This window comes from Thermobia domestica, chromosome 7 (assembly GCF_964235325.1).
Source record: "Thermobia domestica chromosome 7, izTheDome1.hap1.1, whole genome shotgun sequence".
NCBI lineage: Eukaryota > Metazoa > Arthropoda > Insecta > Zygentoma > Lepismatidae > Thermobia > Thermobia domestica.
Genome location: NC_137460.1, coordinates 211280324 through 211296136, shown reverse-complemented (window position 1 = coordinate 211296136; position 15813 = coordinate 211280324). Strand labels below are relative to the sequence as shown.

General features: G+C 35.0%; 1 protein-coding gene across 1 annotated transcript in view; it reads left to right on the top strand.

The window, feature by feature from the left end:
* Positions 1–15813, top strand: part of LOC145690710 (cell adhesion molecule Dscam1-like) — a 934280-nt gene that overhangs the window by 875850 nt on the left and 42617 nt on the right. Inside the window, exon 25 of the mRNA XM_081765878.1 lies at positions 8874–9030. Coding sequence (XP_081622004.1) covers positions 8874–9030 — 157 coding nt within the window. The remainder of the gene's footprint in view (positions 1–8873; positions 9031–15813) is intronic.

The window sequence follows — 15813 nt, the reverse complement described above, 5'->3', positions numbered from 1 at the left end:
ATAGACATGAGCAATGTGAGGTACGGCATTTTCAAGGTGGTGAAAAGGGTGACCATGACAAGCCACGGCCCGCCCGACCCTGCACAGCTGTCATCTCTCGCAATGAAGAGTGCCTTGGTCAACTTATCCGTGCTGATCGCCGGATAATGACCAGAGAATTATGTACAAATCTGACTGTCGGCTGTAATGCCTTGGAAAAAAATGCTGGAACATCTTGGTTATCGCAAAGCGAGTGCGAGATGGGTGTCGCGAATGCTTACAGAAGATCACAAAACTCAACGAATGGAAATTTGTTGGGACCTGCTGGACCAATACGAAGCTGGACGTGACAATTTTCTGGATAGCATCGTCACTGGAGATGAGATGTGGTGTCATCATTACGAGCCGGAATCCAAAAGACAGTCCATGGAATACCGACTTTTACAAGCGCGGCAAGCAGGCCCTGATTTATCGTTGGCAAAAGTGCGTAACGAATGGTGGAAACTATGTGGAAAGGTGGCAATCTGTAGCTAGAAATTCTTCTGTTTAGCTGCTGTTGTTATTTATATATCTCCATTAGTTTCCCACACAAAAAAATTAGGAGGCATTACTTTCGGAACGACGTTTGTAATTTAAGCAAATTTTCTGACATGTTCTTTGCTATTCGTTTCAACCAACAGTGTCCCGTTTTTAAGTGTTCTAATATGTTCGGCCATGTAGTTTGTTACTTTATTCGTACCACATAACAAAAGAGGATAGATAACCCTTCATTTTACTCGGTCTGTTAGAGTTGCTACTTTTTTTTTCACAGAAGAATTGTTTACTCTACTATTAAAAATGGCGAACCACTAAAGTTGGAGTACTTGACTTTTTACTATACATATCTTTTTGCAGAAGTGTCCTCATTTTCTTATTGTTTTCTGCACTTCTTAAGGGAAGGGTTAATCCTGATGAATTTGAGCACGCTTTACCAATAAACGTCTTTGGTTTTTAACCGCCTTCAAGTAAAGGAGGTTATTAATTTGACCGGTATGTGAATGTATGTATGTATGTATCGTGACTTCCTATAGATTTGTTGTTTTAAGGTTGCGGATATTTAGACACTTCAAACAGGAAAAATAGACTAAAAAACAGTAAAACAAGAACTTAGAATTAGCATGTAATATAGCCAAAATACATAGAACAAAAGTACTCAAGAACTATATGAATATTTGAATATAGTTACTGTGAAAGAAAAGAAATTAATAACTGAAGAATACTCATTTTTTCAGAAGTTTGTAAGTAAATGAGTCCAGATGATTTTGTTTCTGAATGAAAGGAGTATATTACAGTCAGAGCTGCAATGAGCTGACGATAGCTAAGAAAATTTCCATCTTTCCCGAAATAAAATTGTAAAACGTAGTGCAGTTTGCGTCTGATTCTAAGAATTTAATAACTTTGAACGTCTACTAGCCTCAAATATGAGGTATTAAATGATGTTAGGCAGTGATGCCAAGCTGAAACACTATAAAATCCCATTTTGCATTTGAAATGAAATGAAATGTAATCTTTGAGCTTTACGTCCCACGCTTATGCCGGCTAGGCTAAAGGAGATGATAGTGAAGAGAAATGAGCGAAATAGTGGAATGAAGAAAATGGGAGGAAACAGGAGAACCCCGAGGAAACCCAAGCACACGCTGTTTCTCCAACACAAAGTTCACTTGGCACGAGCTGGGATCGAACCAGGGACCCCAAGCACCGGAAGTGAACGCTCTACCACTGAGCCACCGCACCCCAAACCGAATTTAGAATCCTTCACGTATGTAAAAGAACATTTTATTTTAGTTAACTATCATTCTTTTCAAGTTATGTAGATTGAGAGAGGTAAAGGAGAAGGTTAATTTGGAGATGTTTTCTGGAAGGTCTTGAACTTCTAGGAACTAAATTCCGTGGTACGAAGTACTGAAAGAATTAAGTTGACCACCCATCGTTTTCAGTTGGATAATGTCTGGTCGTCTCATCACGCGTGACACCACCGTTGTTGCTGGGTTTCTTTACGGAACTCCAATATTTCTTAAAACTCCCAATTATCCCTGCGATACTGGTGAGCGCCTCACTAACAACACTATTTAATTCTATACAACTGCAACTCATTAATGCTGCTTGACGTTAGTTATCTCATAATACTGAGTAGTGGATCATCGTGACTATAGCATTGACTTTAACTTCTAGTAACAACTAAAATATTATAAAACTTTGTTCCATATAGGTATAGGTAGAGCGTTAATAAAAAGTGTCCGGAACCGATCTCCCACTACCAATTTTATTATAAAATTTCTCTATAAAAAGTATTTCCACAAACTACTGTACAAATGAATCTCTCTAATATCAAAGGTTAATTATAGGTGATCTTTGACCATAAGGTTCCAGACAGGATCTCTGCATATCCCCGTGCAGGCTAAGCGGAGTGGAATAAGGTTGCCAAAGCTCCGAAACAAGTAGTGGGTAGGTTAGTTGGCCAATAGAGCCCCGAAGCAGGCTAAACGGCTGAGGTTAGGATTCCCAGTCAGAGTCCCGAAGCAGGCTAAGCCAGGAAGAAGGATAGGCGTAGTCCCAAAGCAGACTAGAGGCCCTGGGGTTTGGTTACTCCTAAAGTCCCGAAGCAGACTAGAGGAGGGTCACCAGAAAACTGGTACTGAATTGCCTTTTTCCATCCAATTTATAGGGTTCCTTGGGTGGCGGTGGCGCTGCTGCTCTGATGTCGTCTTCTGCTCCGAGGGAGGGGCTAGAAGCCGTCGTCTGCAAGTGATTGTAGATCCATCTGGTCTGAAGTCTTCTTGCCGAACCACGTGGTGGTGTTTGTAAACACTGACATGTGGAATTGTTTGTTTACAACATCACATAGGATATTACAATATCCTTTTGTGAATAACGTACAAATGAATGTAAAACTGTATGAATGTAAAACTTACCTTAATGAACACTTCTAAATATCGCGCAGATCCATAATACAGATAGATTTCTTTGTCTCGGTAAAAATACATGTATTAATTACGGTACAGAATCTTCCCTTTTGCGGACACTCACATACAGACACGGTCAGATTTCTTCTTCCCCCCCCCCCCCCCGTATGTTTCAATAACCTCTTTATAACAAACATGAATTATTATGACTTTTATACGTTTTTAGCGTTGATAATAAGGCAGAGTTAAAAAGTTCACCACTAATCGCTGTGATAATGAAGCACTCGAATTGCTCCAGCAATTACAAGTAAATTTAAAACAGAAATTTGTGTCCATAGAATGTACACGGCAGACAATTATAGTAGACTTTTTCTCAAGAAATCATAAATCATCATAGTCTGTGAGTTCTATGTATATTTTCAATCTTTAATAATAATAATAATAATAATAATAATAATAATAATAATAATAATAATAATAATAATAATAATAATAATAATAATAAATGTTGCAAGTTCATACTGTGTTAGTTTTGCTTATGTTAGTACGACCGTATGTGTATTAAGGAATTTTACGAGGGAATAACATAACTTGAGAATAAAATTATCACATATACAGTATATATTTTGTAGTATACACCAATAGAAATACATCATCCAGCATTTCTTTGCTGACGAAGATTTCACCTTCGTCTCCAAATAATTCGGACATTATGCACAGTATTTCGATATTAGCCTATGCAGCATTTACATTTATAACTGTATAATGTTATAATTATCATATGTGCTGTAAGTGTGCTTTATGTAAGCACAAGTAAATTTATGTAAACTTCCTGTAACGGACACCTCACATTTATAGGCAAATGATCTTTTCCTATCGGTGTCCGTTATTCAGAAGTTTCATACATTACTATATTCAAATTCATTTTTTTCTTTATATTTCCAGTTCCAGGTCCTCCAGAAAAGTTAAAAGCTGTTGCTCTATCATCAGATTCTATTTTAGTTTCGTGGCTTCCACCAGAAAATCCAAATGGAAAAATTACTAAATATACAGTTAAAGTAAGGGATAAAGGACGTCGAGGACAGGTAAGTAAAAATTATTAACTTGTTATCTGGTCTTAAGGAATTTTTCTCTTCTGTAATAAAAACTGAAATGAAGCTAAATCTTAAGAGTAATGTTCGAATCCCTTTCCCTTAGACTAAAAGAGACGGATGATGCAACTATGTCACAACGGGAGAATGGTGGAATGAGAATGCTGTAAGACACAAAATAAATAAATAAATAAATAAATTGAGCAGTAGCGACTCGATACCATAATCTGAGGTAGTTCCGCACAGTTTGTTTTGCGTATTGAATTTCCCGTTCGCAGTAATTAATTATAAAATAGTGCATACACCAACCAGCATAAATTTTTCGTACTCTAATTGTTATAAATGGCAACTATGATTGGAAATTAACAAACATATATACAACTTTACTGTAACATGCAACCAAAACACAATTGTTTTGATTACTGCGTGCCATGGCGTATTTAGGATTTTGTTTCGGGAGGAGCTATATAGAGCATATGAATAAGCACTTTAATTTTTTCTTTTGTAAGTCGACAAATTTTAATGAATTTCTGGGGAGCTTGAGCCTGATAGCTCCCCCTAAATAAGCCACTGTTGCGTGTAACAAACTTTAAAAATACCGTATCTATATCATAAGAAACATACTGTTTTCAGATATAAAAATTTCGGATTCACGCAATGTCCACAGGCAGAAAGTTTATTAATACTGCTGAATTATAGATATCTTACTTTATCGTTTGTAAAAGAAATCCATCCGACGTGTCTTCTGCTGTGCAAAATGTTCTATTATTCTATCATTAAAGTTAGGTACGGTGGATATAAAATCACGCTCGATTGATAAGGCAGGTAAAGCATTGAGTCTTTAATAGCACATTGTGTTTCTCAAAAATGTTTTTAAAACTCTCTTTAAATTAGAGAAGCAACGTTCTGCTTCACAGCTATTGTCATTGGAGTAGTTTGAAGAATTTTCAAAAGTTTTATGGTTTCCTTAAAATTGTCTCACAAATTATGTTTGTTCAGAAAATTTGCACAAACTTGAACGTGGAATATTATTATTTTTAAAGCGCAAAACAATTACACTGAACACTTTTAAAAAAGAGAGAGAGAGAGAACGGTGCCTCATGTATATCATGTCGTGTGTCTTAGGCTTCTTCAGAAGTATTCGTGAGTTCAGAGCTGTTGGAAGTGCAGCTCTAGTAAATCCTATCTAACAAACAAAGAAAACGTAATACAACGTGGCTGGTGAAGATTTTGGTGTCAATGCTAAACCATAGGGTATCCGTGCACAGCTCTTGCAATATTATTAAGATTCAGAAGGTATTTTCAGCGAAACTACGTTATGTAGCATATCCAGCAGTACAATTTCAGGACAATGTTAGACCAAATATCATCATTACGTGTTATTACCTTGATTAAATTAAGCACAATTCAACTCAATTGACAATACATTTATTCCAGGAAAATAGCTGGTGGTTCTGCAGCACTTATAGACAAGCCGCCCCTGAAATCGAGAAAACATATCAGCCACAAATGTTCGTGGTCTGGAGTACAACCAGTTTATTCAGGATACTTTCGGTGTTCTGTTTCGTGAAGAATGTATTCTGAGCCAGGGAAAAAAGAACTTTGTGTAGCACTCTTAGGAACGAGGAATTCATTCAGGAATAAAAATTGAAGTTCTCAAAGTTACCATAACAATCCTTTTTTTTTTTTAACTCCGTCGTTATGTTAAGATGGCTTGCTTAGTTGTATAGGTGCAGATATTAAGGTTCTGTTCCCTGTAGGAATAAATGTAGTTTGGATCCTTCATAAAAATATAGGTCCACTTATGTCGTGTCATGAGGTGTCTATCGTGTTACGTATCATGCCATGTTGATTCTAAAAACAACAATCATTTACTAACTAAATATTTTTGAAACCTAGTTAAATTAGATATTTTCTGAAATTCAAAATATAGATGCTATTTTATACACCTTAGTGTAAAATCAACAACAAAATTAGATATACAATTAAATTGTTTTCCCCTCAAACACCTTGAAGTTTGTGAGCTCATTTGAGTACAGTCTTATGATACACAAACAAGTCACTAGATCACGATAATTCCTAATAGTTAACAGTCACGTTAGCTGCACTGGATGACGCCCGATAGTTGTCACTAGCATGCCGATCTAAAAATATTATGGTGATTTGCCCATGGAATCAACATATATTATATCATCATCGTACAAAGAAGTGATATATTTGTCATGGATATAATCCAAATAGACTGCATACGATAACCAAGGAGAAAAGATTCACTAGTATAAAGTACTTGATTGTTGTGTCCAGAAATTGTGAAATACACAGCAATGCTTATATATATATATACAAGATTGAAGCAAAAAATAAGGTGAATTGTTGATTTACAGAAAAGCGTACAGAGATACGTCGATGAAGCTTTACTATGTTTGAAGTATGGTATCACACTATTATTCGAAGAAGGAACCGTAGTTGTCTAAACATTTATTCCAACGTGGCACCAAATCATCCATGCCCTCTTCAGAGAAATGTGGTTCCAGATTTCCTAACCAGGTACGTGTAGCCTGTTGTGCCTCTGTCAGTGTCTGGAAACGCTGCCCACGGAGATGTTGCTTCAGGGGCCCGAACAAATGGTAATCCGATGGGGCTAAATCAGGGCTATACGGAGGGTGATCGAGAATTTCCCACTTGAACCCGCGGAGATGTGTACGGGTCTGTTCGGCTGTATGTGGACGTGCGTTATTATGCAGTAACAACACGCCCTCTCGGAGTGCCCCCGCCGTTTCTGTCGTATGGCTGCTTTCAGCCTGTCCAGGGTTTGGCAGTAGGTGTCTGCATTAATGGTCGTACCCTTTTCCAGAAATTCAACATGAATAACACCGAGATGGTCCCAAAAGACAGTAGCCATTGTTTTCTGGGCAGATGCTATTGTCTTGCATTTCTTGGCCTGTGGTGACGATGGATGTTTCCATGTCATGCTCTGACGTTTGGATTCAGGTGTCCATAGAGGTATCGGAGTTTCATCGCCCGTTATGATGCGATGAAGGAATGAATTTCCTTCGTCGGCATAACGTGTGAGGTGGCTCAGGGAAATGCCCATTCGCTGGTTTTTGTGTTCGTTACTCAGAAGCTTGGGTACCCAGCGCGCACACACTTTTGTGAAGCCCAGTTGGTCATGGGACGATACCGCTTACGGAACCATAAGAGATATTCAATTCATTGGCAATGTCCTGCAACCGCACTCTTCTGACTTCACGAATCATGGCATCGACGACAGCCACATTCCTGTCGGTGATGGACGTTGATGGTCTGCCATTTCTGCCATCATCTGTGCCAGTACTCCTACCACTTGCAAATGCGTTACACCACACGTACACTTGTTTCAGCTACATAACACTATCTCCGTAGACCTGCACCAATGCTTGATGAATACCACATGGTTTTGTTCCCTTGGCCCAGAAAAAACGAATGACACCGCGCACTTCCTCCTTGGTGTAATGTTCCAGTCGTTGCGCCATCTTTGAGTTGCTCTCAGTACCAGACGGGTGGACATAGAATGTTGTACAAGCCGTCACACTTCTATTACCAGATTACCTGTAACATGGAAAAGAATTAATTAGCTACACACAATACTATGGGTTTGACAGGCAATTTCACCTTACTTTTTGATTTATTCTTGTATATATATATATATATATATATATATATATATATATATATATATATATATCTCTACCGAGTATTACAGGATTATGATTATGATGTATATCTGTACTATTCTATTCAACATTTTCTGGTATTTAATCATTACAGTCGCAACTTAATAGTCAAGTAGACCTTATCACTAGAATTGTTAATATAATAGTTTCAATAGTTACGGTATAAACTGTAACCAAAATATCCCATATATTACACCTAATAGCCCGGTCTAAGGTGTACAGTTTACACTAAGAAATTGTAATGAATAACGTTTTATTGATGGCACCAGATATATTTAAATTATTCAAAGTAACTTCAAAATCATATCAAACTAAAAAATTGTTTTAAAAAAAGTGAAATAATGATAGTTAAATTTATGTACTCATCTGACGGCTATCTTGTTTTCCTCCTTCCCCATGTTGCATGTCGAGTTCAAAAGTAATAAGGTTACTATGGGAATTTCAATTATATTAAATATGAATTGTTATATTATTTTGAAGCACGCAGCATTTTTAATTAGAATTCAGTTCACACTTTGATGATTCATTACAACTCAGATGATAATTCAATGACCGAACTAAAATGATAGACACCATTTACGGTCTGAAATGGGATACCACACCAAAAATTATAAATATTTACTAATCGATCTTTATGTTATGCTGTCACAAATATCTGTTTGCGTATTCTAGTTATGTTGAAAGTTATAAATAAAACTTTGAAACCGAGCGGACAGCAGGCGACGGTGGCTCAGTGGTAGAGCGCTCACCTCTGGTGCGTGGAGGTCCCTGTTTCGATTCAAGACCGCACCAAGTGAACTTCGTAGTGGATACACACTGTGTGCATGATTGTCGAGATTCTCTCCCGTTTCCTCCCATTTACTTCATTCCATCAGTATTACTTAGCTTATCACCGTCTCTCTTAGCTTTGGTGCATACTTGTCGGATGTTAAACCTGAAAAGAAAGAAAGAATAGCGAATTATCAATATTACTCTACATGTATTATGATTAAATATTTGTTCATATTGCATGCACGAACATTGATTGATACCAGTCTTTATTATTTATTTATTTATTTATTCACTAATTATGCTTTAATTATTAATACCAATGTTTATTATTTATTTATTTATTTATTTATTAACTGTGTTTTAATTACATTTCACAGCATACGTCATTTGACGTGCGCAACGGAATTATCGATTTAATATTTGAAGTGCGGAGTCTAGTGGAGTTACAAGAATATGAATTCTGGGTTACTGCTTCTACCGCTGTTGGCGAAGGAGAGCCTACAGATAGGATCACACAATCACCTAACTCTAGAGGTAACCATAATGCACTGCTTCCAAATTAAACTGATATTATTGTGCAGCCCATTCGATACATGTAACTGTTGATCTGGATCTATTTGTTTCAAGACAAGATCGTGAGTGATTTTTATAAGTTGTAAAATAGAATAAAATAGATAATAATAATTTGTAATATTAATTCTCTTTCATTTATTTTATCGTTACACGAGATAAATGAATTACATGATTTCTAATATTGTGTAATTCCTCTGTCTATGTAATAAATAAATAATTGTCTGATCAATAGCGATTCTTGAGGAAAATCACATGGGTAAAAATTAAAATTTTATCCCTACAAGTTAAGGGAAGAAAACTTACCTAATATTCTAATTCATGTAGGAAAGAAAACTTACCTAATGTTCTAATTCTTGTAGGGGAAAACTTACCTTATTTCTAATTCATGTAGGGAAGAAAACTTATCTAATATTCTAATTCTTGTAGGGGAAAAACTTACCTTATTTCTAATTCATGTAGGGAAGAAAACTTACCTAATATTCTAATTCATGTAGGAAAGAAAATTTACCTAATATTCTAATTCATGTAGGAAAGAAAACTTACCTAATGTTCTAATTCTTGTAGGGGAAAAACTTACCTTATTTCTAATTCATGTAGGGAAGAAAACTTATCTAATATTCTAATTCTTGTAGCAAGGAAACCGTACCTAGTGTTCTAATTTTTGTAAAGAAAAAAATTATCTAATGTTCTAATTCTTGTTGGGAAGAAGACTTCCTAAAATTCTAATTCTAGTAGGGAAGAAAACTTACGTAATGTTCTAATTTTTGTAACGAAGAAAATGTATCTAGTGTTCTAATTCTTGTAGAGAAGAAAACTTACCAAATGTTCTAATTCTTGTACATAGCTTCCTAAATCTGTTAGAAGCATTCTTCCTCCTCGTAGCGATAAAATTTAAGTTTTTACGGTGTAATATTTCTTAAGAGGTGCACTGGTTCTGACATACACCAAGGAGTGAATGATTTATTTCAGAAAAGAATCACATAATGCTTCTAATAATATTGTCTAACTGCATAATACACATAAATTATGAAAAGTTTTATATTCTCAATCTCTACAACGAAAATAATAACTCTTATAAAAAAAACTAATAACTAAGGGTGAAATGAAATTAGAACAAAATGTTAATGAAAACATTTTGAAAATAGTATTTTTTTCATTTCGTTGGTTAGTTGTTACATTGATTGTTAATAGTTTGTAAATAAGCTCCAGGTGTTATTGATTATTAATAGTTTGTAAATAGATAGCATAGCCCTCCCCCCCCCCCCCCAAAAAAAGAGTTTCAAAGAGTAGCGAATCATGTTTTTTTTTTTTCGTTTTCTTTTTCCTAAATCAAGTAAGAATGCTTCATAAACACTTAAAAATGACTTAGAATCCCAATGTTATTAGTATAAACTTATCAATTTTAGGAAAGACGGTTCTGATCCCCCATTAGCCAACTCCTCAGCTTTAAAATAACTGCTCTACACTTGTTGAATGTAATTACTGTTAGTTTTTCAACAAGAAAAAAAGCAATCTTTTTCTTTCATCAGAATTGCTACTTACAAGCTATTTATGCTAGGTTTAACTTGCTCTTTGTTCTTGGTGATCAAACACCGTGTGCGCGGGTTTTCTCGGGGTTCTCCCGTTTCCTCCCACTTTCTTCATTCCACCATTTCATTCATTTCTCATCATCACCGTCTCCTTTAGCCTAGCCGGCATAACCGTGGGACGTAAAACTCAAATATTTCATTTCATTTCATTTTGTTCTTTGTTCTTCGTGTTAGTGTAAAGTGATTCCAATTAGTAATATATTACTTCTAAATTTGTTCGGAATCCACTGTCTGCAGAACTGAATCATCCACTCCTTGATATGTATCAAACGTTAGTTTATTTATTATATACACATAGAATCACACAATCTTTTAAATAATGTAATTTATTAGCAATAAATAGTATTTATGTTTTTCTCCCCGGAAATTAGAAAATGTAACTTCAGGATTGAAATTTGCATACTTATTTATTTTAACACTGTTATTCTTTCAGTGTGAACATCATATCTGTCGACCATTAAATATGTTTAGTATGGTATTTTACTAACGAAAAGTTCCCTTATTCATCACTATTTTTTGTCATCCATACGTTTTCTGGCTCTTAAAGCAGATTGGGGGGCGCGGTGGCTCAGTGGTAGAGCGTTCACCTCTGGTGCTTGGGGTCCCGGGTTCGATCCCAGCCCCCGCCAAGTGAACTTTGTGGTGGACAAACACCGCGCTCGTGGGTTTTCTCGGGGTTCTCCCGTTTCCTCCCACTTTCTTCATTCCACCATTTCACTCATCTCTCATTATCACCGTCTCCTTTAGCCTAACTGGCATAACCGTGGGACGTAAAACTTAAAGATTTCATTTCATTTTTTTCTTAAAGCAGATTGAGTGACAGTCGTTAACGCATGAGCACTGTACGCCGAAGATCTCCAGTTCTAGTCTCAGTTCAGACATTCACTCTTTCACTCCTTGTATATCATTGAATTCGCACCGACAGAGGATTTGTTGTGTTAAAATTCCGGTTCTGTCCTCCTTTCATTAATATACAGGGTGTTCCCTTTCATTAATATACAGAGGAAAGTAAGCTATATAGTGATATACAAGGAGTGAAAAAGAGGATGACTGAACCGAGACTCGAATCCAGAATCTTCAGCGTAAAGTGCAGATGCGTTAACATTACGCCACCACGTCCGTTTCCCAAAACACCATATACTCTCTCACTTTTGAAGTCCGTGCTCTTTACTTAGACCATGTGACTTGTACCACAACCTAGCTGTTGTGCTTAGACAATCCAGTGCTCATATTCAGGACATCTCTTATGATTGTATTGTCATTATACAGGGTGTTCCAAAACAACACCGACAACGTTTGGGAGGTAATTCCTGACCCCAAGATAAGACAAAAAGTATAGATCAACCTGGATGCACAAATGCTTCCTTTCGGAGTTATAGGCTGCCGAAAACATAAAAAAATGAACTTTAAAGGTCCATAGCTCCAAAACTATGGGACCTATCTTATTCGGCTTAAGACTTCACTTAGGAACTAGTATGCGACCTATCCAAATATCCAAGTTTCAGAATCCTGTGATACTTCCGCAACAATTTTTATAGAGGCAGTTGGAGGGTACTTCAAATTACATGCCCGTAGTTAAACTTCCTTTATAAAAATTGCTTCGTAAGTACCTTAGGATTCTGAAACGTGTATTTTTGGATAGCGCACGTATTAGTTCCTAAGTGAAGTATTGACCCGACTATGGTATGTCCCATAGTTTTGGAGCTATGGACCCTTAAAGTTAATTTTTTTCATGTTTTCGGCAGCCTATAACTCCGAAAGGAAGCATTTGTGCACCCAGGTTGGCGTATACTTTTTAACTTATCATGGTGTGGAATCACCTCCCAAATGTTGTCGGTGTTGTTTTGAAACACCCTGTATAATGACAATACAATCATAAGAGATGTCCTGAATATGAGCACTGGATTGTATAAGCACAACAGCTAGGTTGTGGTACAAGTCACATGGTCTAAGTAAAGAGCACGGACTTCAAAAGTGAGAGAGTATATGGCTGTTTTAGGAAACGGACATGGTGGCGTAATGTTAACGCATCGGCACTTTACGCTGAAGATTCTGGATTCGAGTCTCGGTTCAGTCATCCTCTTTTTCACTCCTTGTATATCACTATATAGCTTACTTTCCCATGTTTAATATTCTTCATTGGCTTTATTATTCACTAAAATAAAAAAAAAAAAGAAGTGAGAATGACGTTAGTGAATAGCCTTAATGGAAGCACGTGATTCTTTTCAGTGAAGAAAACTTCCACATCATGTATCGTGAAAGCAAGACGATCCCATAGATTTTAGCACGAAACTACGGTTAAAAAACCTCGTCTTGCATTCAGAAATATACGATATCCTCCTTTGTTTCGTATTTAGACATTAGTTATGAAAGAAAAAGAGAGAACTCTCTTAACCAAAAGGAGCCAAAAATAAAATTAAAAAAGAATGAAATTGATGGTAGTATAATATAGACTCAGAGTTACAATAACACCTACAACTTAACACTAACACATAATATAAGAAAGCGATCCAACAATTCTTAATACGGAAAACTTTATTTCTTTAAATTACCATAAACGGTTTATCTATCGAGTTATATGTATCTTTGGTCACTCAATATTAAAAAAAAAAAAAAAAAATCTTGGAGAAATTACATAATATTTAAACAAATCAATAAACACTTAATATAAATAGAAATTAGTTTAAAACTAGCAGCAAACCAACGAACGATTAACGAAATGAAATATAGTATTTTGAAAAACCCTTTCATCAACATTATCTATTTACAAAAATTATTTGATTGCTTGGAGATAAAAGTACTTTTATTTAGCTTTTATTCAAAACACAATATCTAAAAATGCATTTAATTCTAAATGACAAGCAATAAAGTATTTTATTAAAATAAATGAAAATGAAACGAAATTAGATGCAAACATTTTGAAAATAGTAAATTTTACTTGTTGGTTACTTATTACTTCGCTAGTTACTACTTCTTTTTTCATTTATTTATTTATTTTTACTCGCGTCATGTATTTGGTTGAAATATTGTTATGTTCATTTCTGGAAGAATCTTCATAAATAATAAGCCACTAAAAATGTCTATGCCTTGAAGAAAAAAATAGAAGAAAAGAAAGATTCGAGAAAATAAAGTATTTCCATATTGGAGACATTAAGTTATTATACAATACTTTATCGTATTGATCATATTCGTATCAGAAAATAGATAAACAAATAAACACTAACAAATACTTTTTATATATGTATGTTTACATCTGTTACTTTCAAATGGCTCAATTCGAGTCAAAATGAATTTTGTTATTTGACGATTCTCGTTATTGTTTACGTATGCTATGAATGATGATAGAGCATAATTCTTGAGTGTTACTTAGTAAAATAGTAACTTGCTAATTCTCTAGGTTGATGTAGTATCACATTTGATGCTGCACGTACTTTTTTTTTATTTGATTTGCACTGCTTGCTGAGCAAAACAATACGTATTATTGTAAAAATATTAATGTTAATAATTTTTACAATAATATGCATTTTTTTGCTCAGCGAGTAGTTCAAATCAAATTTACGTGTACTAAAACCAAAGCTTGAACAATGGAAAACATTATTATATACTTTTTCAGCTATTCAGAGAAGTGAATGGGCTCATTCAAACGCTAATACTATTTTTATGGATTATAGAAGTAGTCTTTCACTTATCGTTTGAGCCTACTTTATGCAAATTATTATGTTTCGAACTACACTGTATCTTTTTCTTTAGGTTTTTGATAAAGTAAAATATGGATCAGAAAATCAAATCAAATATGAATGGAATGCCCGTATGAATCCGTCATACGTGCAGGAACTTTCAAAAAAAGCCAATTCACACGAATACTTCATCTTTCTGGTTCTTATATCATGTTGACCTGGCTTCAGAATCATCAAATTCGTAATTCGTATCACGCCTCCTATGTTCTGAAAATACTTCTGGAATTGTAATCCAACTTTGGTCAACTTGATATTTGTTCACATTTAATCCCAGGTTCTTATTTGCATAAGAAATGACTTCCTAATAAACCTTTTAACATTACTCGTATTATTGGATCATTTTCTCTTTCGTTAATGTCGTGTGAATTATTATGTTTTAAATATTGTGACAGTCCTGTAGTTGGATGTTATTTTTCTTCATAACTTTTCTATTCTAATTAAGAAGCTGATATTAAATTTGAACAGAGATCAACTACATCATGTCTGGACTTCAATTGTGAAGATGATTTCCTAATGAAAGAGGAGCACTATCAATTCGAAATCTATCAACTCTGAAGCCAGTACTGTGAACGTACGAGAATCACAGAAGGACTAGGAAGAAGAAGGAAGTCTTCGTGTAAATTGATTTTTCTGAGAAAAATTTACACATGATATGGATTCGTACAGGCATGCTCTGTAATTTTAATTTTATTTCTTTCCTCCTTTTCATTCTCCAAAATCCTGAAAATGAAACTCATATAGGTCTGAAATATAGAAATTTGTATAAAGATGATATGAGTGGTGAGTCAAAGGATCTTTTTGTAATAATAATAATAATAATAATAATAATAATAATAATAATAATAATAATAATAATAATAATAATAATAATAATAATAATAATAATAATAATAGTGTTTATACATTAAACCTTGTACGGATTTCTTCAGTTTATAGAGCAATTGAACAATTGTATGAATGCAATATTAACGAAGAAAGACGGAAGTTAGATGCTACTGAAATGTGGTTTTGGAGAAGATTGAGTAGAACCAGCTAGACAGAAAAGAAGACAATGTGGTGTTCTGAAAGACTTAGATGAAGTCTATTAGACGTGATAGGGAAAAGAAAAGTAAAAATGATTGTCCATCTGATAAGACACAGCCGCTTCATTACAAATATTATGGAAGAATAAACATTGGAAAGGAAGTGTAAAGGATGACCAACACAATGTGGAATGAATATGTATATCACAAGAATATGTAGAGTAAAATTCTCTGCACATCGTATTGGAACACAAGAAAAGTAGCACGAGACAGACATCTATGGCTACAGCGACAAGGCTTGATCTTTAAAGGATGATAATGATGACTTTTTTTAGTACTAAGAGTGTCATTATGACTATGTATATTCTGTAAAATGTTTCGTATTTTCTGACAAAG